The sequence below is a fragment of the Pongo abelii genome, chromosome 5 (genome assembly GCF_028885655.2).
Source record: "Pongo abelii isolate AG06213 chromosome 5, NHGRI_mPonAbe1-v2.0_pri, whole genome shotgun sequence".
NCBI lineage: Eukaryota > Metazoa > Chordata > Mammalia > Primates > Hominidae > Pongo > Pongo abelii.
In genome coordinates, this window is record NC_071990.2 from 118,109,511 (window position 1) to 118,133,537 (window position 24,027).

Consider the following 24,027-nt stretch of genomic DNA (forward strand, 5'->3'; position numbering starts at 1 on the left):
TGTGCAAAGACTGAGCGGTACACCGGGTACTTTTTCCCTGTCCTAGGCGTGCAGAGTCCACGCCGCGCGGCCAGGTGCCCCAATAGTGTACCTTGAAAGTAGGGATGGGGCCAGTTACAGCTGCACTTTCCCTGCAGAAGACAGTAAGCCTTCCCGGGATCTTTCTGGGAGCTCTGAATGTGAAAACGGTCCTCTGGCCAGCGCAGGTTGAGAGAACTGGAGGGAGGGGGAAGCTGTGGGCGCCCAGGGCGTGACGGGCGCAGGTGAGAAAGTGAGTTCCGCGGCAGCATCTGCCGGGACCGCAGACAGGTGGAGAAACGCAGTCCCACCGCGGCCCACCGCGGCTCCCGGGCGGCCTGGGCTGTACCTGTAAGCGGCGTCCCTTCTCTGTTGAGCCAGGGCACCCCGGAGCCTGCGGCCTCCTTCCCCGCCCCTGCGGCCCCTGGTCCCAGCCCCGCCCCGCCCCGCCCCGGGCTGGGGCTCCGCTGGGGAACCGGCCGAGCGGCGCGCGCGGAGGTGTCCGGCGGCCAGGAGGATGGCCAAGGTCCCGGAGCTGGAAGACACCTTCCTGCAGGCGCAGCCTGCACCCCAACTGTCCCCGGGGATCCAGGAAGACTGCTGCGTGCAGCTCCTGGGCAAGGGCTTGCTAGTCTATCCGGAAGAAACAGTGTACTTGGCGGCCGAAGGGCAGCCCGGGGGCGAGCAGGGCGGCGGGGAAAAAGGCGAAGACCCGGAGCTGCCGGGGGCAGTGAAATCAGGTGAGTGCTCTGCAGCATCCGGAGCTGGGAAGGGGACGAGGACGTATTCTAGGAAGGGCACCCAATAATAATAATGCATCCCGAACAAACATAAGGCAGATGTAGAATGTTCTGTCCAAATCTTTGTATTTCCTCAGTAAAATGTCAAGTAGAGACTTGACATTTTGCATAGCTCCCCTTTCCTCCCCTCTGACCCCACCCCAGTAGGCTACTCCTTTGAAGTTAAGATACACTTAGAGGCTACTTAGTTGATTTTATATTCTGTTTTTCTTTATCATCCCTTCAACTGGCAATCAGAAATGCACTGTTTAAATGGTAACTTTTCCTCTGAAGAAGAGGATGCCGACAACCACGACAGCAAAACCAAAGCAGCGGATCAATACCTGTCTCAGAAGAAAACCATCACGCAGATTGTGAAGGATAAAAAGAAGCAGACACAGCTCACGCTGCAGTGGTGAGACTCGCCCGCAGGGTACACTGAAGCACCTGTTGACGTTTTAACAGCCAGCGTCTTCAGGATCTTTGTTTTTCGCAATTTACTTCTTCCTCAAACTTTTTGGGAAAGTTTAAAAAACCAATTAGAATTTAACCCAGAATTTTTTTCACTGAATTTTTAGTATAGAGACTTATACAAGTACTGATGAAGGATTTGCAATACAAATAAAAACCACATTACGTTGTTCCTTATTGACTAAAACCATATTTTCTCCAAATGTAAGCATTAATGAACGTTTTTATGACTTACTGGCTTAATATGCAATCAGTTCAGTTCTTACGTATTTGTTGTTTGATAGTTTTTGAGTTTATAAAATATGATTCTTAAAAACAACTTAAAATGGGGAAGGATCTTAACACTGCCTTTATTCATAAGAGGGCAAATTAAAAATAGTGTATACTCTATAAGATGAAATGTGTTTGAAGTAGAAGACATAGAAAAAATCGGTTAAGATGTCTGTACTAACTTAAGTAGATGTTCAACTATTTTTATAGCATCTATCATATATGATTTATAATAATAAAATATTACAAATTGGATTTTGTGGAAAATCTTTTAAAACCAAGAATTTATCAGTAGGATTTCCACATAGAGTGAACATTTTGTAATATCTATCTAAAAGAAAGACGGCTCTAAAGTAAAAACATTATATTAAACTTCCCTACATAGTAGGAAGAAATAGGAGCATAAATTTCCTCACAAATTCCAAGTAAAAAACAAACTAATAAAAAGGACTATATATTTACTGATTAGTTACATAACCTAATTTTATGTAAAGTATGATCTAAGGAGCCTTAGAAAAATACAAGATAAAGAACTAGTAAATTTTATTTTTATTATTTATTTAAAGATTAAATTACAATTTACATATAGTAGTTTTTTGTGATTATATGCTTGAACCCCTTCACATATTTGAAATATAAGCCAAATATTCATCTAAAGTTGGAGTTTAACTATTGAAGTTGATGTCGTGGTTACTAGTTAAGAATATACTAGAGCAGTTAAGTAATTGAGTTAAATATCTGGGATATTTAGGATACAACTGTTTGCAGCAGGATAACTGGGGCAAAAGTGTTTTGATTTCAGATATATTATTGAACTGTTTCGAATGATTACTCTCATTTTTTCCATTTAAATTGAGTGTGTGGAAATATACATGTTTCTTTTATGAATAAATGTATACATAAATATATATAAGTTAAGATCAAAGAAAAAAGTTGTACCCCAAATGAACATCATACTTATGTCTAGGATGATTCAATATTTTGAAGACAGAGACAATGCCTACTACAACAGCATCAAAATAGCAAGATGAAATGTGAACATTGTGTACATGTAATTAAAATAAAATTTTTAAATAGATAAACTAGAACTGAAAATCAAAGTGAAAAAGCTGGCTGATTAATTCCAGTTTTCACTATCAACTAGTATGTCAACTGACTTTATGTACATATATTGATTTCATATTTTGAAACACTAGATCTTAGTTTCTGGTCTTTTTTTGTTCTTCATTAAAAAAATGAGTGATATTTTACCTGTTCAGGGAATACTTTCTTTAGCCTTTATCTTGTACACATTAGGATATTTTAAATCAAATCTTTGAAGGGTTTCATCCAATTTTAATCTGCAGACTCTATATTGCATCGTTTCTGCATTATAATAAATATTATCTTACTATACATAAAATTGGTATAAGTAAATTTTAGTCAAAATCACCTACTGAACTGTTAGGAAAACTGGGAATGGAATCTAAAAGTTTAATTTCTACATTGCTGTTTAGAAAGTTGTAACACAAATATGTATTTATTACATTTATATAAGTTATGCTTAGTTACAAATTAAATAGAATTACTCCAAATTTTCAAAGGTTATATAGTTATTTTTATAATATAAAGTTGAAGGTATATATGTTATGTTTGGAGATATCTATAGAGAATTACATTATCTTTTAAGTGTATAGGATGTTTTAGATAATTGTAGTACTGATCACAGTAGTAAAAAGTATAGGAATAGAAATATATCAGTGTCATTTCAGACTTAAGTAAAATGAGTTTATCCTCATGTGTTTTGCAAATAAATGCATCATTGTCCTTCCCTAATTATTCAGGGCTGAGAAATAGGTTTTGAATGAAAGTGAGAGAACGTAAGCATTTGCCAACCGGAAGCTTGACAGCCCTTTAGTACTAAGAATGTTTTAAAAAATACCCATCATCTTCAATTTCACCATTCATATTTATATGTCACAGAGCAAATCATGATGAACCATGAGGTTTATATAGAAGACCTAATATTTGTGTTGTGGACCAGGCATGGTTTTATGTTAGCCATGATATTTTAACTGTACTAGCAGATTTTTCACTGGGGTTTTTGTACTTCTAACATTAATCCTTATAATTTGATTTTTAAAAAATATCCAGAATAAATGAAGTCTACTTATGTCTGCTCATTACCTCATTTATAGAGTACATATTCAAAATGGGTAATAAGTCAATGAGAAAGTTGAAGGAAAAGGAAATAAAATATTTGACCTAATTTTTCCTTTTTCTTAGGCTTGAAGAGAATTACATTGTATGTGAAGGAGTTTGCTTACCACGGTGCATTCTTTATGCACACTACTTAGATTTCTGTAGGAAAGAGAAATTAGAGCCAGCCTGTGCGGCCACCTTTGGAAAGGTAAATGACACATATTGGCTATAGTGACTTATAACTAAAGTCATGTCAGGCAGATAGCATGAAAACAAATTCATCTGTGCAAGTTCTCTTAGAGAATATTGAGACATGTGTTTTGCAGGCATAAATCGTCTTAAGGACTCTGTTTGGAATTGCTATATGTTTATAACTTGATTTTTAATATTAGAATCCTAACTATTAGAAGATCTAATGTGAATTTAAAGCAAGCTTTGTTTAAGCAGTAGCATTTGCCTTCAAAGAGGGATGCATTAAAGTGTATAGTATGGCCTGTGTTAAGAAGCAAAATTAAGTGGAGGTGACAAGTCTCTTGCTAATGCAATTAGTGGTTAGTGGTTATCCTTATTATTTAGCTAGTCCAAATATATGAGTTTTTAATAGGTTTAAAAATGTATTAAAAGTTCTCCTAATTCTCCACTTCACTCTATGTTTACATTCCAAATCCCAAGATTTTATGATGGGATGGGTTAGAATTCTCTCATTTAAAAATATTTCTTTCTACCCAACCTGTGTGGTTAGGATGGGAATCTATATAACTGACATTATTATGCTTATATATATATATAGAGAGAGACATCACTTTGAGAATCAATATCAATCTCTTAAGAAAGCCTTGTTCTTTAAGATTCATGTCATGCTGTGTTTGAGAACCTAGGATATCCCAGAAAAACTTTAGGAAGCTTGGGTCTCAAATATTGTATCTTATACAAATTGAAATCCAGATTCTAACCTGTAGAGGGACTCATTGTCCAGAAAATAATGAATACTATAGTCCAGCTTCTCATTTAAAAAATAATAAGTTATTTATTTCGCAAACCTATCTATTTACAGAGAGAGTGTGATATTATACATTGTAATCAGGTAACCTAGGTTCTAGCCTAGACTGGACTAATTTATTGTGAGACCTTCTGAAAAGCACTTAATCTCTTTAAAATTCTGTTTACTCATTCTATTAAATGAGGAGTTTGGATAAGACAACTTCTAATATCCATATTAATATTACCATTTTGTGAGTCTACCTTATGGGAATAATTCTTAACTGTTTGGCAGTCATGAAGCACCTTGAAAACCTGGTAAAACTATAGACCTAGCCTCCAAGAAATTAACACATACATAGTTTGCCATGGAGCTCTTTAAAGTTTATTTACGGATCTACAAAGATTGAGGTTAAAATTGTTTTATGTAGAAGACTTTTTAAAAAATGTTTAATCAGATCCTAATTTTAGCAAATTTAGAGAAAGGAACATACAAAACAAAAAATTTATAACATTATAATGGAGATACAGTAAGGCAGAGAAAGTTTTATATGTCCTTTGGGGTTGGGAATAGATTTTTAATTGTGGGTAAATCTCTGTATGGAATTATATGAAGAGACCCAAATCTTCTCACTCCATACATAAATAAAGTAATAATTGCTTTGGTAGTACCATCAAGCAAAAGCAGATATTGGTATGATCTGCCTTAGAAATCAAGACAAGGTCAGTAGAGCACTTCAATCAAAAAAGTACCTCCCTGCCTCTACTGATGTATTGCTTATCAATATGTGTAAGTTATTACTTTTTCCAGACCAAGTATTCACTCACAGTTCATTCAGAGTTCAACATTTACTTTCTCCAAGTAATTGGCTATGAGTGGCTTGCATTAGGACCATATACTTTCTAAAGCCTAAAGTAATCATCTTTCTTTTTAGACAATTCGCCAGAAGTTTCCCCTCCTAACAACAAGGCGGCTTGGAACAAGAGGCCATTCAAAGTAAGATACCAGTGAACATATATCAGATTCTGCTCTTGTGCATGAAGATTGACACAGATGTAAAATAAGTATTGTCTTTGTCAGTACAAAGAGAACCAGGTATTCTCTTGATGAAGCAGACTTTTATCAACTGTGAGAACTAAAAAAAAAAAAAAAAAAAGTAGATTTTACATATGAAAACAATAATGTATTATTATTTCTGCTGAAATAATTTAAATGAGTCATTTTCATAATCTTAAAGCCGTTACTGAAGGCACCAGTGTTATGAGGAGGAATGTATGAGACTGACTATAGTGAACCAAGCAGATTCCACAGTCCTCCCAAAGAGCAAGGCCCAAACCAGGGGGTAAAGAGCTTTGAGTTGGAAGGAAGTGCCTTAGGATGCTTCAGGTTCTTCCTCTAGTTTTCTTTCTGAGACAATAATTTCTTGATATCTCCTTCTTTTCTCTTTAAGACAAATGACATGCACAGATGACCTGTTTGGTCATCTATTAAGGTAAATGTAAACATAAACTAAGCTGTCACACATTCCCCCTCTTTGTATCTTTAAATTTTCCTCTCTGTTGTGGCAGTCTCTGGAGAACTCCCAGGTACAGTTTCTCATTCAACAGCTATTTTCTATGTGTGCTGTGTTTTCAGTTTCTCCTTTCCTTCTGCCTATGAGCATGTCCAGATCTCCTTTATGCTGAGAAAGAAAAAAGTTCCAACCTTCATGATTGCTCTAGTATTTCCCCCTTTGAGTTGTTGCTTCCCTTACCACTGATCACATCCCTCTGACCTAGTCCATTTCTCTACCTGGGCAAAAATCCAATGGCTGGTTTTTACTGTTACTCATCTTCCTTGGCTCCTCCTTAGCATTTGAACCAACTGATAATGCCCTCTTAAAATAAATAAATACAGAAAACTACCTCTATAGCTTCTCTGTCATAGTACTATGTAGGTCCTCTTCCCTCTTCTACCACTCCTTTTCTGGCTTGTCCACTGCCTCCTTCTGCCCTGACATCACATCCAGCACTGATCAATGAAAGTATAATGTGGCCACATATTTAATTCAAAAATTTCTGGAAGCCACATTTAAAAAGTAAAAAGGAACAAGTAAAATTAATTTTAATGCTTTATGTAATCCAATTTATCCAAAACATTATCTCACTATGGAATATAAAAATTATTAATCGGATATTTTACATTCTTCTTTTCATACTACGTTTTTGAAATCTAGTGTGTATTTTACACTTACATCACATCTCAGTTTAGCCTAGCCACATTTCCTGTGCTTACCCCCACATATGGCCAGTGGCTTTATTGCTTTATTGGATAGCTCAGCTTTAGACACTTGCAAAAACATAGGTTCTACTTTTTGAATTCTTTTGAATATGACTCTCCTCATTGCTACTTTCATAGCCTGGCCTTGACTCTGTCTTTCTTGTCCATTCATGCAATTTTTCCAAACTGACCTTTTAAAGTTGAGATTCAATCATATCTCTTCCATATTCAAAACCTCCGCTGGCTCATAATTTCTACTATTAATAACAAACTTTCCTCAACTTGACATTCAAGGTCCATCATGATTTAGTCCAAGTTCATTTTACTGTGTCACCTATTTCTTACTTTCTAGCATGTAGTCTATGTGCTCACCAAATAATCATCCCAGTAACCTTTGATTCACTCCAACTGCCAGTCTTTTGTTTAAGTTTATGCTGTCTTCCCCTGGAGAGTGCCTTTTCCCATATATGTGTGTTGAAATTTTACCCATTTGAAAGAATGTCTCTTGAACTTCTTCCTTTAGATCTTTTTTTAGTCCATTGATTTATTGTAGGCTCCTTCTCTGCACCCTGTGGCAGTTTGTTGGTACCTATCTTAATGTGAAATTAACTTATCTCCTCCTCTAAACAGATAATACATATTTTGAGGACAGAAACTTTGTCTCATTCACTTTTATGTTCTTTCTGTTGGTCGATACATAATAGATTATCAATTAATACTTATTTAATTGATTGCAATTAATGTTAACATGATTGTGGCCTGGAAAGAATAAATAAAGTGCCAGATTCAAAAAGGCAAAATGGATCCCTTCCTTCTAACCAAGTCAACTTTATTTCAAAGTTTGATCAGTTTAACTGACTGATTTCTACTGAATTTGATTCCTACTGAATTGTGTAGGTTGAGGAAAGATCAGATAGTGTTTAAAGTAAATAGGGGGAAAAGAGGCAGAGCAATGAAGAGAAACCCTCTTGACAGGATCTACAAGAGGGTGGGCTGGCAGGCTGCAGGGAAAGTCAATTAATCTTTGAAGGAGCCTTTAGGATTAGGGATGAATCATTAACCCTGTCCATTGTGTCACAGTGGGGCTCTAGTACTTAGGTTGATGTAACAACATGGGGTGACTTTGGGCAATTTATTTGAATCCAAGAGCCATAGATGTGCCCAACAGCAAGGCATTAACAATTTGAATATTTTTTTCTGCTGTGCTGATATGCCATTTGATTTTTGTGACATGACTTTTTTTGATATCTTTATATCATAGAGAAAAATTAATTTTCCATATTTAAACTACATATGGTAAAAAATATAGCAAAATGTAGTTTGTATATCTTGTAAATAGTAATTTTTTTGATATAATTATTCTTAGCTAGGTATGTTTCTGCCTTTATTTCCAAGAAATATCCTTAGCTTTTATCTTGGAAGATAGAATATCAAAAGGCAGTATAGCCTAATGGTTAGGGAAATAGGCTTTAAAGTTGGACAACTTTAAACACGAGTCTGATGTTTCCATGTATAGCTGTGTGACACCAGCTTTCCAGCCAGTGATTTATTGTAGGGTTATTCAGCTTTTCACCAGTAAAGTGGGTATACAATACCTTATAGGATTGTTGTGAGAGTTAAATGAGATAAAGTATAGGAATGAATATGGTAGTGAATATGCTTTCAACCCCACTATCCTTAATAAAAAATTAATGACTCAATATAAAATATCTGCAATACAATTAAAAGTTATTATTTATTGAGTACTACACACATACACAGATACATGCACTCATCTCTAATCCTTGCAATAATGATAGAAGATAGGAATTACTGTATTACAAATGAGGAAATTGCATTTCAAAGGTTATTGGCTTGCCCAAGGCCACATAGATAATACATAATAACAATGTTGGCATTTGAATCAAAGTATATCTGACTCTAAAGTTTATGTTTTATCTGCTAGTAAAAGTAGGGAAGCCTACTACTTTTTTTCCAATATCAATCGTATCAACCAATAATTGTTCAATTGAATGTTTGATTTTTGACATATAAGTTTTATTAAGTTTTTTTAACAGATCTAACAGTTCTTAAACTTTATTAACATATTAGATTCTTCTTCAGAGAACAAACAACACTTTACCACGCCACAACTGTAAGACATTTAATTTAGAGGTATTTGGGTTTTATATAACAGCAAATTTGTAGCACAAACACAATTTTATTTTCTGCCTTTTAATTTTAGTCCTAAACATGTCTCTGTTATATATTATCTTTGCAAACATTTCTAATGGCTGTTTATTATTTCATAAACTTACATTTTATAAAAATATTTTTATGTTTCTATGGAAATATGAACAACTGAATGAAAGACAGAAATATAAAGTAAGTATACCTTAGAAAATCAGGGAATCATAATTTCTCCGAATTTTACTAGTAATTTTGCAAAACATATTTTATTGTTATTGTAGTGTTTAATACAGTACTTTTAGCATAGTATTACTAAATATTTATTGAATTATTTAAAAAATATAAATAAATGTGATATTTATTTTAACTTCCTTGGATTGCATACTAATACATACAAACATTGTGAAACTGTTCTGATGATGATTACTTAAAAAAATGAGTTCTCAGTTTGTGCCAAATTATTATAGGATACCTAGAGTATGTCCAGTCATCTCACTGGGGACTATCAGAATTTATTTTAGATTATGATTGACTCAAAAGGTTCTCCTGTACTCTGGGCATGAGATAGCACCCTCTTTTTAAAAATTGTTCTTAGATGTCTTTGAGGTTCATGAAGCAATGTCACTCTCTAAAGTTTGGAAAACACTAATCTTTGTGACAAAGAGATGATTAGTAGGGCCTAAAAATCATGAATGAATGTGGTGTCTATTTTCAAGTTCTATTTTCCTAAGTTTTGAAATAACTGGCTATTAATTACTGTAATGTCTTCACAATTCTCACATTTGTGCATGTGCTACTTCTTTCCCTCACTGAAAAGTGAAAGATGAAAAAGTTTGACTGTATAAAATGAGCCCAAAATTTATTCAATTAAATGGAAGAGATAAAATATTTAAAACAGATATATTAAAACAAAAAAAAATAGGCTGGATGTGGTGGCTCACACCTGTAATCCCAGCACTTTGGGAGGCTGAGACAGGAGGATCACGAGGTCAAGAGATTGAGACCATCCTGGCCAACATGGTGAAACCCTGTTTTTACTAAAAATACAAAAATTAGCTGGGCGTGGTGGTGCGCACCTGTAGTCCCAGCTACTCAGGAAGCTGAGGCAGGAGAATCGCTTGAACCCGAGAGGCGGAGGTTGCAGTGAGCTGAGATCGCACCACTGCACTCCAGCCTGGCGACCGAGCAAGAATCCATCTCAAAACATAACAAAACAAAGCAAAAATAAAAAAATAATAAAACAAAAAAATCTAAACAGACAGGATCACTATGTAGGGCCAGATATCATCCACTGTCAAAATTAGGAACAATTAAAAATGGAATAATTTGTTTTCAGTGGCAAGTTCAACATTCCACATGAGAGGCCACTGCTGGGGTCAGGAAGCGTCACTCTAGGGCACCTAACAAGTGTGCTTTGGGGACAAAGCCAGTCAGTTTGCAGGTCCATTAGCAGCTCAGCTCTCTATCCAGTTCCTTCACGCTTACCATCCCCTGCCAGCCAAGAAAACCAGCAACCCCAACGGCAGACACTGTACATTCCCAATACCAAGATAAAAATTGACTTTACTTTCATGTTTCTTCTTTTCTTCCCTTTAGTTTTACTACCAATTCCAAAAGTATACACCTGGTTTTATTATGTGTGACATTTTTTAATTGAGGTTTTGAATAAATAAAAAATGAAACAAAGTTCTATAATAATGAATAATTCTTGCATATTTGATGGTTATGAATGCATTGAGAATAATCAGTCAATTCCTACTGACATTGATGTACAAAGCGTGATGCTAAAGAGTTTTTGAGATGCAAAGAATTGTAAAATAGGGTACCTGCTGGCAAAGAACTTTCGCTATTCATCTTAATTATTTAATAAGCATTTTACTGAGGGTCCCATTGCTAACTAGGCCCTCGGATACAATGATAAGCAAAAACCTTGTATCCTACCCTTGCTCAGAATGGCTTGGCTAAGTAAAGGAGAACAAATTGAGCTCACAAATAGATTTTACGCACATGGTAGACTGTTTGATTTTAAGTTACATTTTAATTTTTTGTAGACTTTGATCAGCCAAATCTTGGTTTTCAGACATGATGGACAAAAGCTATTATCTTATTTATTAGTAGTGATTTAGTGGGTTAATAAAACTGATATGGCAGCTGCTCTTATCATAGCAAGTTATTGCAAGTCCCTGAACAGCTTAATCCCATCATTTCCTTATCAGTTATCATTTGTGTAGTGTAAACTAACATCAGGGCTACTAGCTCAGTGGGAACATATGTTTCAGGAATTCTATATAAAGACTGAAATGGAAAAGAAGAAATATAGATGCAAGTACAAATTGCTCAGTAAATGAAGAAAAGTATTAGGCACAAAGTAAATATTTTAGTAGTAAAAAAGAACAGCAATAATTTCATTTGTTGTATTAAAAGTCTGTTATATTTTATAACATGTTCACATTAAAATGTGGCTACAAGCATTAATTGTTATTCTTTTTTCGTAAATTTTAAATCAGATCTGTCATTTGACATAAGATTGAGGAAAGTTGCTAATAAATGAACACAGTTTTCTTAGATAATCACAGAAGCTGCTTTCATGACACATTTTCTTGGAGAAATTAGCTAATCATCCCCAGGATTTTTGAGCATTTATCATATATCTTCTTTAATAGAAATGGATAATAATCATATAGGGAGAAGGAACTGTGAAATGTTTGGGAATCTTTATTCAGAGTAACCTACAGGATAAGCATCAGGTAGTGTTATATAAATTTAAACAACTATTTCTTCCACAGTGAGACAAACATCACTTTTTATTTAACATACACCAGCATATCTTCTTGTTATATTACAGTATGCATGGTAAATACTCCCTAGCAAGATTTATTTTAGGGTCGTCTATTAACCACAAAATAATGCTATAAAATATTGCGAGTGAGATGAAAAATTTATGTACACTTTGCATGAACTCTCTCTCCCCAGTTTTATGAGGTTTATCTTTAGTGACTAGGAAGACAGAAAGCTGCTCATTTATTATCTCTTCTCTGTTCTCAGAGACACTAAATCACTCAGATGACAACATGTACCTAGTTAGACTAAAAGGAAGATTAAAGGGGAGAGGTTATTTTGTTGGCTCCAGAAGAAACTGGGTATGAAATGTGCTAAAGCATTACAGTGGTCATTGCAAAATACTGAGGTTTGTATTGCTAGCAACAGTCTTTCCACCAAAGTACGCCAATTTCATGCCCTTTGTATATATTGTTTATGTATGCAACTTTTGTTCAATGTCAATGTTTTACTGATGACCTGGAAATGCAGTGTCAGAAGGTGGTTATTGAAAACTATCAGCTTTAAGAAAATTTGTTTTATTGTTTTCTAAATTCCTAGAAGAACACATTGATTTAACCAGTAAATGTATGAGGATTTTTCTTCGTAGTAATTTTTAATGAGGAATACAGTGAAGGGAAAGATAAAATTCTCGTCCTCTAAACCTTAGGGTTTAGTATGGGAGGTAAGCCATGTATACAAATGCCAATGATACAAGGACAAAGCTGTATAGGGTAAATGACCAAGGGAGGAGTTCAGGGGAATTCAGGAGTTTTGCCTGAGATATCAGGCAAAGCTTCATGTGTTAAAATATGCCTTAAAGTATGATTAAGAAATGAGGACCTGATGGAAGAAGGGTATTCCCAATGGAGAGTTCAAGAAACCAAAGGCACCACCACGGCTATGGCAAGCTATTTATGAAGAGCAAGTCATCATGATAGTAATAGTCAAGTTTCTACAGTACTTGTGATAGGGTTAAAGGAGTTAGTAGACTTTCTTACATCATGTTAGATAAGAGATTCTTTAATTTCTACCAAATTTTAAATTGTGGTGATATGTTTAAGTATATGATATTATATGAAATCTCTTAATTGCCAAATTTTTTTATGGTTTTGTGACACATTTTTCATTTTTCAAGTTATTCATTCATTTATCTAATAAATGTTTATTAATTTCCTATTACAGGGAGCTTACATTCTGGGAGTTTATATATGGAATGTCAAATATGAAACATCCAGATCAGTGGTGTGGGTCTTAATAATTCATGTTAGTTATCTATGCTTACATTACTCCTGCCAAACAAGAATAAAGAGTGTGTGTGTGTGAATGCAGACATATTTGAACTGTATTTCACTAGAACTTTCTAATTGTAAATAAAATTGCGATACAAAAGAGAGATATCTTTTGCATCTTGAGTGTGGAGGCAGTATGGTTTGTGGAATCATGGGTTTAAATTTTGCCTTCAAACCCATAACATTTTTAAACAAATCATAATTTTTGAATGTCTGTTTTGGAATGGGGATGATGCTCTACTTGCCAGCTGCTGTGAAAATTTGAGATCATGTACACATACAATTCTTTGCATGTAATAGATGATCAAAAATGGTAACTATTTCTATCATGACTCACTATCACCTGCTTCAATGGCAGCAAATACTAATTTGGTATTACAATTCTCTCTTTGCATTATTTGTTCCCTCACAAGACTGTCAACTCCTCCAGAGACTCTCCTCTACCTCTCTTTCAATCCTCAGCACATAGCACACAGTAAGCACTGAATACATGTAGGAAAAAAAAGAGTGTACTCTTTCACTGGTTCTCTATCTCCTGGCATGTATATAAGATTGTATTGATAGAATATGCTCAGCTACATCAACATATCTAAAATCTAAGGCATTGCTAATAAGAAAAGGACATGCCATTTCTCTCTTGTAGAGCTGAATGTAGCTGACCAAGTCATTTTATTCAGGTGTCAGTTTGTTTATGGGTTTATAGTGTTATTTACATTTGACTTATACATAAAATACATATATTAATTAAAAAGCACCTTTTTTTGAGTATATATAAAATAGTTACCTTCAGAATATAAATATTTTGGATGTAGGTAGAGGCATTAAATATTTCTATTTGTAAAGATATTCTGTCCTAATGACTGGGGATGGGAATAAGGGGGCCAAATAATATAATCATTTATAACAATAAGAAACAAATAAATTGCATAATAAAACATTCTATCCTTAAAAGTCATAAGAAAAAAGTTACACATCTGTATTAGTTAGAATTTATTTAGTCTTAAAATGTAGCAATTTTTTAAAAATGTGAATATCAAATGGTTTTAAAAACTGCAAGTAAAATGTGCCTCAGTGCTGGTCAGTGTAGTCACTTTTCCATGACAGCAGGCATCAGGAGGCCATAGACTATGGAGGAATTTGGAAACATGAATATTCCTGATCAGATTTTCAATGTCTGTTTTGTTCATCATTGTACTGACAACTAGCACAGTGGTCAGGGCACAGTATCTGCTCTAACATTTATTGAACTAATGGTCATCCCTTTGACTTGTCTTGTGATTTTTGTGTACCACCTGTGAAGACAGTGTAGTTTGTTCTCAATCTGCATGGCAAACCATTTTACCACACTGAAAAGAGGATTAGAGTTGAGAAACAAGAAAATTGAAGTTATAATAAAAGAAGTTTATCAATTTTTAAGCCAACGTTTAACATGTATTGCTTTAGCAAGTGGCTAAAATGTATTTAAACTATAAAGCTTATGGAACAAACAGCAAGCTTTGCAAAAAGAACATGAAATTACAACATCGTTCCATTCTAATGGATCTCTGTTTTCAAACATTACTTGATTTATTTCTTCTAATATATAAACATTTCTTTTGGTATCTTAGTTCTAAAATCTAACAAATGAAATATTAGTAATTATTTCAGACTCTGGCTTATTAACTAATTCTACTAATATATGTGACTATCATTTAAATCTGCTAATTTTTTCACAGTTTTAAATATTTCCCTTACCTATATCTATTAATACAGCTCCTTTGGTAAAGTCTTTATGACTTAAGTAAGCTTCTTTCTTTTCGTTTCTAATTAGAGACATACTCAGTTTAGTATTTTGAAGTTTCCATTACGTTTTCCATTTCCTTCATTTCTCCCTTTGTTCCATTATACCTTAGAGGTTCTTTTTTTAATCTACCATAGGATTTCTTTTTCTGTACTGTAAAAATGAGCAGTTATGATGGTCCTTTTTTCAGGTTAACAGACTGTAATTATATGTTTACTAAAATTGAGGACTTGAAAACATCTTCCCAGTCTTCCAGAATCATAAAATATCTTCATTTACCTTGACCACCATATATTATTGTTTCCCAAATATAACAACTCTTTCTGAAAACATTAGTTATAATATTTGTTGCTGCTGTTGTAGTTTTGATGTTTAAAAATCTTTTTTCCTTCATCTCAAATGACCTTGAATCAATAGAGGCAAGTTTGCTGCCACAGTCCTGCCCTTAGCACCTGAGAAGAGAGAAGCCATTTCTGGGCCTCCCACTTTGTGGGGCTCATTCTGGCTGTCCTCCAGCTGCTGTCCTCCCATGAGGCAGGGAGTCTATAGCCTGAGTGAATGTGTTCATCCAAAAACCACATCCCACTTCTGGGTCCCTGGGGCCCTGGAATTCCCTGTTCAAACTCCCCCAGGCCCACTTCTTGGGCCTGTATTGGGCATGTCCCAAGTCCATCCTCAGAAGGCCACATTGCTTCACTAGTGTTCATAACACTAGACTGAGGTGTGGCCAGGGGGTAGTTGTTAGTAGGTGATGCAGATGCAGCTGGATCTTGGATGTGCAATCCAGTTCCCTCACAGTGAACCAAGGAGCCAGAGCTGAAAAATGGGGTGAAAGTGGGTCTTTCCCCACCACCATGTTCCCATATGGAACTCCAGGAGTCTAAGAATGCTAAATTCATATTTACCTACTAGATCATTATGGAGGTAACTTGTCAATGTAAGAGGACAGGAATATTTTTGTTAGCTGTTTGTTAGCTCGATTTACAGTTTTCAAATAGCTATTCATATGGTATGTAGGCTTCCATTTGTACTCCTGTCCTGGATCCTGAAAATGCTTAGGAGTGGAACTTCTTGGCCAAGTAGTTCTTTATTGCTGAGGCCAGAGATAGGGCCCTTGATGGATGAACTGAAGATTCATCCATTCAACCAGATGGATGAACTGAAGATTCATCCATTCAACCAGATGGATGAACTGAAGATTCATCCATTCAACCAGATGGATGAACTGAAGATTCATCCATTCAACCAGATGGATGAACTGAAGATTCATCCATTCAACCAGATGGATGAACTGAAGATTCATCCATTCAACCAGATGGATGAACTGAGGATTCAGATGGTGGCTCCTCAGTTTAAAGGATCCACTTTAAACTCAGATGGTGATGCTCAGAAACAACGTTTTAAAATATAATTAGGCTGAAGTCCACTGGAAATCCCCTCATTCCCTTTTTTTCGTTCCTTTCCTGATCTTAGATGAACGCAAATTGAAGGAGTTGGTAGACAGTAGGTAGTGGTGCTTCATGGGGGACGGATGGTGGAGAGTGGTGACTGACCACAGAAAGCAGATGCTAGAGGACTCTGGCTATCCTCACTAAATGCCCACTATTCCACTAGAATGTGTATAATATTTGTAGTGCTTGTATATGGGTGTGTAATATGTCAAGAGTTTGTGGCTTAGGAGAATGAGCTATAATTTGAGAATCAGTGAGTTGTTATACTTGTATTGTGTCTCATGATCCATTGGCGTATTTAAAACAAATTATCTATGGCACTGTTACTTTCCACATGTCATTTTCATTGATTTGCAACACAGCCTTCTCCCCATTGTTGCATGAAATTTTGAAGTGAAAATAATAGTGAATTGGACTTTTGATTCCTCATGAGGAAAATAATGTGTAAAGGGTCACATGCTTCATACATATTCCCATGCGTGAGATTGGTCTTCCCTACACATATGGTAAAGAATACCATAGCATTTTCTTGTCCAGTTGACTAAATTCATGTTGAATCACTCAATTTGTAAATACATACAGTACATATACTTAGAGCCAATGCCTACATTTATACGTTCTTGGGATTTGGAACCTAATGTTTTAGGGGACGTAAGAGGATTGTCAGTAGGTAATTCTCCTATCTTTTTCAGGCCTAGAGTCAGAAATAACAACAATAAGTAGGAGTAGTGACTATCAAAGAGGGATGTAGCACATTAAGATGCTACCTACCTGAAAAATGTCAGAAAAGAAAGGTCATCATGGTTTGCAGTTCTTATTCATGGTTATTTCAGTTATACCTTAGTCTCTTTTTCCCCTTCAAAAATCTCCTTCATTAACACAGAGCTGGTTCCTGTCTTTGCTCTAGGTATCATTACTATGGGATTGGCATCAAAGAGAGCAGTGCATATTACCACTCCGTTTATTCTGGAAAGGGCTTGACAAGGTAGAGTTACACCATCTTCAAGACAAATTCTCTGTGGTACTTTAAATATGCATGATACCTATTGAATAAAATGATTTCTTAATTTTGCTTATCAAGATGTTTCCATTTAAGCATCAGACCTTAATGTCCGCTTTGTATGGATGATTATATAATCTAGATTACTGGGAAAATTATATAACTTGTCATAATTAGTGAGAAATTAATTGTGAACTAGTGTTCCAGAGAGATGAAGAGAAGAAATCAAGGAAGCAGAATTGCTTTTAAATTAGTATTTACTAATAAAGCAAAGTCTATTTTCAGGTTGGATTCAATAAAATAAAGGCAGTAAATGTAAATGTAACTTTTTTCTGAGACAACCTGTTTTAAAGATCTATGTGCTTGACTAGTACTTTACCAAGATAGAAAGTTTATTGTAATAATCTCTAATCACATATACTTTGACCATCATCTTACCTTATGAAGGTGAAATTACTGACCTGTTTGGGTTTCTATGAAAGGTAAAACATGAATGAAAATAAACAGCACATTGCTGTAAGCCACTGTTAACTATCATGGGGATATTAGTAAGTGAGGTTACATCTAATGAAACCAGTGATAACACATCATTCATTTTTTAAACTGAAACTCTGAATAATTAGATCTGTATCTGCGATTGCTTTATGGTATGATTTACCAAGAACTGCTCTTAGCTCTTAAAAGAAGAAATTGTTTTTAAAAGTAAAGTATCTTGTGGAAAAAAAAAGTTTAGTCACTGAGTCATACTAAGATAAATTTAGATATTACAAGGAACATAAGGCTGCTTACTAGCCACCACCCCACTATAAAATGTAAATATAGGCTGGAACACACACAAATGTTTAATAGTGAGTGTCCTTTACTTGTCTCAAATCTCACCTGACTTTTAAAAATATTATTCATTTACTTTTTTTCTAAAGAACTTATTTTGTTTTAGTAAGTTGAGAAAGATGCTTGAGTTCTTTAAAAAAAGCAAATTTCTCCAGCTTATTTCCCTAATCATGGTATGAAATTACTGCTTCTTTAGGTTGTCTACATATCATTGAATGCCATAGCTGTAATTTTGTTTGAACTAATGGAAAATGTACTAATTTTTTAAGGTTTTCTGGAAGCAAGCTAAAGAATGAGGTAAGAATTATTTTCATCTGTATTTTACATCTGCTATAATATGTCTTACAAGCTGAGCAATACATGTTAATTATTCCCTTTGGTGAATGTAGAAATAAATGTTATTTATTAGGAATTCCTTGACGAAGGACTTCAGATACAGCTCAATTAGATTTGGGACAACAAATGAATCTTTGCATGGATCTACCAAACAACTTTCAGTTAACCTAGGAGAGATACATTTTTAGTTATCTTTACCTAATATCAGATACTTACAGGACTGTAAAAAAAAAACCACTATCATTTATCCAAAAAGTTTTCACTTAAATATAAACAAAAAGCTTAAGCTGAGGATATGGAAAGAATTGGTCTTTGGACTGCACCCATTTAGCAAAACATTTATTAGTTATCAAGGAGCCCAAATGCTATGCTACACTATGGTTTGTTTTACTACTTTGTGTACACACACACACACACACGTACGTACACACGTGTACACAATCTTTCTCCCTAGGCTTCCTCTCCACCCCCTCCTTCAAGAACAGACTTTATCTAAATGAGTTAGACTACCATTAGGGACTGCATGGCTAATTAGACAAATGATAAGGCCTTCATTATTCTCAAGTTAACTAATCATTAAGAAGAGGTGCTGCCAAGCTAAGGGCACATGACAATGTGTTGTGTAGTAAATCTGGACCTGAGGTAAAGTGTAACTCCATTAGTTTGGTGAAATGATGCAAGCATATTTTAAGAAATAATATAAGGCCCCCAACCCACTAAATGGCCAATTTCTTTCCACCAGTGCTTTTAATACAGTTAATGGCTAATTACATAATACAAATCCTCCAGATTGCTCTTTTTATCAATGAAATAATAGCTCTTTATTAGATAAACAATTGTGAAACTGCAAAAATATTGACTTAGAGATACACTTTGGTTGAGTAAAATTTATGTCAATAGGGAATTTAAGTAATTTCTCTCAGGTGTTCTTTCTACTAGTTTGATGAGGCTGGTGGTATTAGCAAGCCCTCTGCCGATAAATGGCAAGCCTTGTTTCAAGGAATAAAAGAAAAATATTTCTCAAGTCTACTTTTTCCTCCTTAGAAGAGGACACTACAAATACTGTTGTAGATTTTGTTACTAAAATTAAAATATTCTGATTAAGCTCTATAGCCTAACCATTTTCTGTGGATACCTGAAGGCAATAATAGTGTACCATTACTTTGATGATTATAGAAATTAACACAACTAAGAGTTTTCTAAAGGCTCAGAACTACTCCAAATATGTTTAAAATGATAATAAAATATTTTCATAACACAATTGAAATTTAAAAAAATTATTTTCTTTGGGAGGCTGAGGTGGGTGGATCACTTGAGCCCAGGAGTTCAAGACCAGCCTGGCCAACATAGCAAAACCTTGTCTCTATTAAAAATACAAAAAATTAGTTGGGCATGGTGGTATATGCCTGTAATCCCAGCTACTCAGGAGGCTGAGGCAGCAGAATCACTTGAGTCCAAGAGGCGGGGAGGTTGCAGTGAGCCATGATTGTGCCACTGTACTCTAGCCCAGGCAACAGTGTGAGACCCTATCTCAAAAAAAAAAAAAAAAATTGTATTTAGGGCGACCAACCATCATTGGTGTGCTCAGACATGACTTTCAGTGCAAATCTTCATATATGTCAGTTCATTTGAACATTCATAACTGTGAGGTATGGTGTCAGTATATTTACAGCTAAGAAAAATGATGCTGAGAGATGTATTTGCTTTTTTAAGAGGTCAGAGAAAGATTCTATTTTTTTAAACCCATGGTCAAGATATTAATTAACAGATGTATTATATTACAGGTACTAGGAGACAAAATGGTGAATGAAGAGATTTGGTCCTGCCCCTCCAGAGCTTTACAGTATAGCAGGAAAGCATATCTTGAACAAGTAATTATAAGAAAATCTAGAGGGTGTCATGGGAGTAACTAGGTTTAGGGAATTAAGGACATTTTACACAGGAAGTGATATTAAGGAAATAACTGAGAATATAGTGGTAGTTTGGAGGAGGAGTGGAGTAGGGGAAGAGGGAAGAAGAGTGGTTAAGACAGATGGAATAGCATAGGCCAGGGTTTCTCAGCCTCCATACTATGGAAATTGTGGTTCAGATAATAATGTTTATGGAAGATATCAAGTATATTGTAGGATGCTTAGTAGTATCACAGCATCTCTGGCCTCTACCCATTACATTCCAGTAGCAGACCCCCACCCCCTTGTCGTGACAACCATAAACATCTCTGACATTGCCAAATGTCAACTACTGGCATATGTGAAGGCAAGCAAGTGGTGTATCATGTTGTAGAAGAAATAAAAAAAATTCTGCATAGCTATAGTGTAGAATGAGGTAGAGAGTAATACAATAGGTAGAGGCTGGATTGTGGGTAGTCTCATTAGGTTAAGAATTCTGTAATGGGAAGCCACTAAAGGGGAATTATGCCATCAGACTTGTGTTTTATAAAACTCATTCTGACCATGACATGGAGAATACATTAGAAGAATGTAAGGCAGGAAGCCAGTAGATCCATTGGAGGCTATCTGGATAGTCTGGGTAAGAGAAGATCTGGACCAGAATAATAGCGCTAGGGATGGAGAGAAGTAACTGATTTTAGTTGGGAAATATTGAAGGAGAAGCAGGCAGAAAGAGTAAAAAGATAAGGGGTTTAATTTGGGACTTGTCATATTTGATGTGTTTGTGAAACATTTAACACAAATTTTAAGTGGGAAGTTGGATATATGTGATTGGGAAGGAGGACTTCAAGATTTGGTTTGATGGTGATTGAAGCCATGGTAATGGATAAAATTGCTTAGGGAAAAAACGAATGAGAAGACAAGAGGTTACCAAAAAAAAGTTGTGAAAAGTTAGAGAGAGGAAGAGTCGGCGAGATAACAGAGGAGAGTCTAGAGTGGTAGGAAGAGAAGGAGGAGAACACAGTGTCACAGGATTCAGGAGGAAAAAATGCTCCCTACAGAAGGGAATGCTCAGATGGTGCTGAAAAGTCATCAAGATAAGGAGTGGAAAGGATCCATGGAATTAGTTAAGTGGAGATAACTAATGATTTCAGGGAGAGCCTTTTCAGTGGTGAGCTGGGGTTTGGTTTGTGAAATGAGTGGGAAGTAGCATTGAATGTAGAACATTTAGTCAAGTTCAGGGTGATAATTGGAAAAGGACTTGGGATTTTGGATTTTTTGTTTTTGTTTTTGAGACAGGGTCTCACTCTGTCACCCAGGCTGGTGTGCAGTGGCACAATCTTGACTCACTGCAGCCTCAACCTCCTGGGCTCAAGTGATCCTCCCACCTCAGCTTCCCAAGTAGCTGGGACTACAGGCACACACCACCACACCCAGCTAATTTTTTGGAATTTAGTTTTGAAGGATGATTAGACTAATGTCTAATGCTAATAAAACAGATACAGTAAAGAATGAAGACTGAAAATATTAAAGAAAGGAAAGTTGAGAGCACAAGGTCACTGAGGAGGCCAGAGTAGAGGAATTGGCCCTAGTGAGGAGGAGCAGTTCTTCCACTAAAACTAGAAAGAGAAAGGGTAAGCTGGGATGCAAGTAGATTTGTAGATTTTTGTGGCAGAAAGTTGAGGTAGCTTCTGTTTGGTAGTTTTGCATTTCTCTCAGGAATGGTAGTGTAGGTCATGTGCTGTGGCAAAAATCATGGAAAGAAAGTAGGAGTTTGAGGAACTTAAAAGAAAGTCCTAGCTATTCTCAACCAGGTTTTCTAGAGAGAATATAGCCGTAATGCCCTAAGACACCCACTGAATATAAGGAATAAACTCTTTCGTGCATGAGTGTTTAGAATGGTATTGATTAAGCACCATCCTTGAGAGAATTGAAAAATGGTTGTTCAAATCATTTTCTGTAGGACTTAATTTTCTCACAGATTTATTGAGATAGGTAGCAACAGCCTTTGTGGAAGACAAGAAAGGTAGAAGATTGTAAAATTTAAATGGCATGAGCCAGAAGAAATGCAAAATATTCAGGAATGGTTATAATAAGAGAAGCATACTGCCTATTTGGAAAAAAAATACAGGCATAAAAGAAAACTACAAGTGAAATGACATACCATGTGCCTGGATAGGAATGCTAGATATTATAAATATTCCAATTCTTCCTAAATTAATTTAGACATTTTATATTCTAATGAAAATTTGAGTGGGTAATTAATTTTTGGAGATGAATATGTTATGAGCTTAATCTAGAAGAATATACAGGAAGTAATAGTTAAGAGAAATGTAAACAAGAAGAGTGAAAACGGGATTTGTCTGCCACATATCAAAATATTATGACATGATACTGAGTCAACTGTAGATAGAACAAATCTGCAGCAGAGATTAGGTGCCTGACAAAAGACCCTAGTATTTATAAGGTTTTAGCATATGACCAAACAGAAATTACAACAAATGAAGGAAGAAAATATTTTTCTGTGTCCTTTTTGGAGAAAGGTGGAGTACTATATAAATAAAATTATTCAGGGGCTGTTAGAAAAATTGACCATTTTGCAAAAAAATTTCTATACCTCACAACTTATGTGAATTTCATATAAACAATTAAATATAAAAATAATACTTAGGAGGAAATATGTGTATATATATATATCTACCCCACTTCTGGAAGGAGTTATTTACTTTCTAAGCATAAAAGCAGTTTAAGGAATTTCACAGGAAAAAGAAAAACACAGACATTGGAAACTTCTTCATATCAAAAGCATCATATGCAAAATTTGAAGTCAAAGGAAAAACTGGGGGAAATATCTTCAGCAAACATGACAATAAAATTATATCCATAGTACATAAAAAATCCTATGAAAATATGAAGACCAAAATAAGTAGTAGATGTGAATAGATGATTCACAGTAGAAAGAAAAAGCTAATAAATGCACGAAGAAAGGAGTACCAAATAAACAAAAATTAAGATAACATTTTACAATATGAAACTATGAAATATTTAAAAATTATTGGGAAGTTGGTGAAGGTAGGATGAGATAAACTCTTTCATATCTTGCTGAAGGCAGAATGAATTTTTGGAAAATGTTTGGAAGATCTGCACCAAGAGTCTTTAAAGTATTTATATCCTTTCCTACTAATTCTACTTTTGTATGGATTTTGTGTGAATCTTTTTTTTCTTTTTTTTGAGATGGAGCCTTGCTCTGTCACCCAGGTTGGAGTGCAGTGGCGTGATATGGCTCATTGCAACCTGTGTCTCCAGTGTTCAAGTGATTCTCCTGCCTCAGCTTCCCGAGTAGCTGGGATTACAGGCGTGCGCCGCCACACTTGGCTAATTTTTGTATTTTTAGTAGAGACGGGGTTTTGTCATGTTGGCCAGGTTGGTCTCGAACTCCTGACCTCAGGTGATCTGCCTACCTCGGCCTTCCAAAGGGTTGGGATTACAGGCGTGAGCCACCGTG

The 24,027-nt window shown here is 35.4% G+C and overlaps 1 protein-coding gene across 1 annotated transcript in view; it reads left to right on the plus strand.

Moving 5' to 3' along the window:
• Window positions 1–501: 501 nt before the first annotated feature.
• Window positions 502–24,027, plus strand: part of RFX6 (regulatory factor X6) — a 55,095-nt gene continuing 31,569 nt past the window's right edge. The window contains exons 1-6 of the mRNA XM_024248821.3: window positions 502–758; window positions 1,056–1,212; window positions 3,804–3,927; window positions 5,633–5,694; window positions 17,374–17,451; window positions 18,567–18,594. Of these exons, the coding sequence (XP_024104589.1) occupies window positions 536–758; window positions 1,056–1,212; window positions 3,804–3,927; window positions 5,633–5,694; window positions 17,374–17,451; window positions 18,567–18,594 (672 nt within the window). The 5' untranslated portion in view covers window positions 502–535. The remainder of the gene's footprint in view (window positions 759–1,055; window positions 1,213–3,803; window positions 3,928–5,632; window positions 5,695–17,373; window positions 17,452–18,566; window positions 18,595–24,027) is intronic.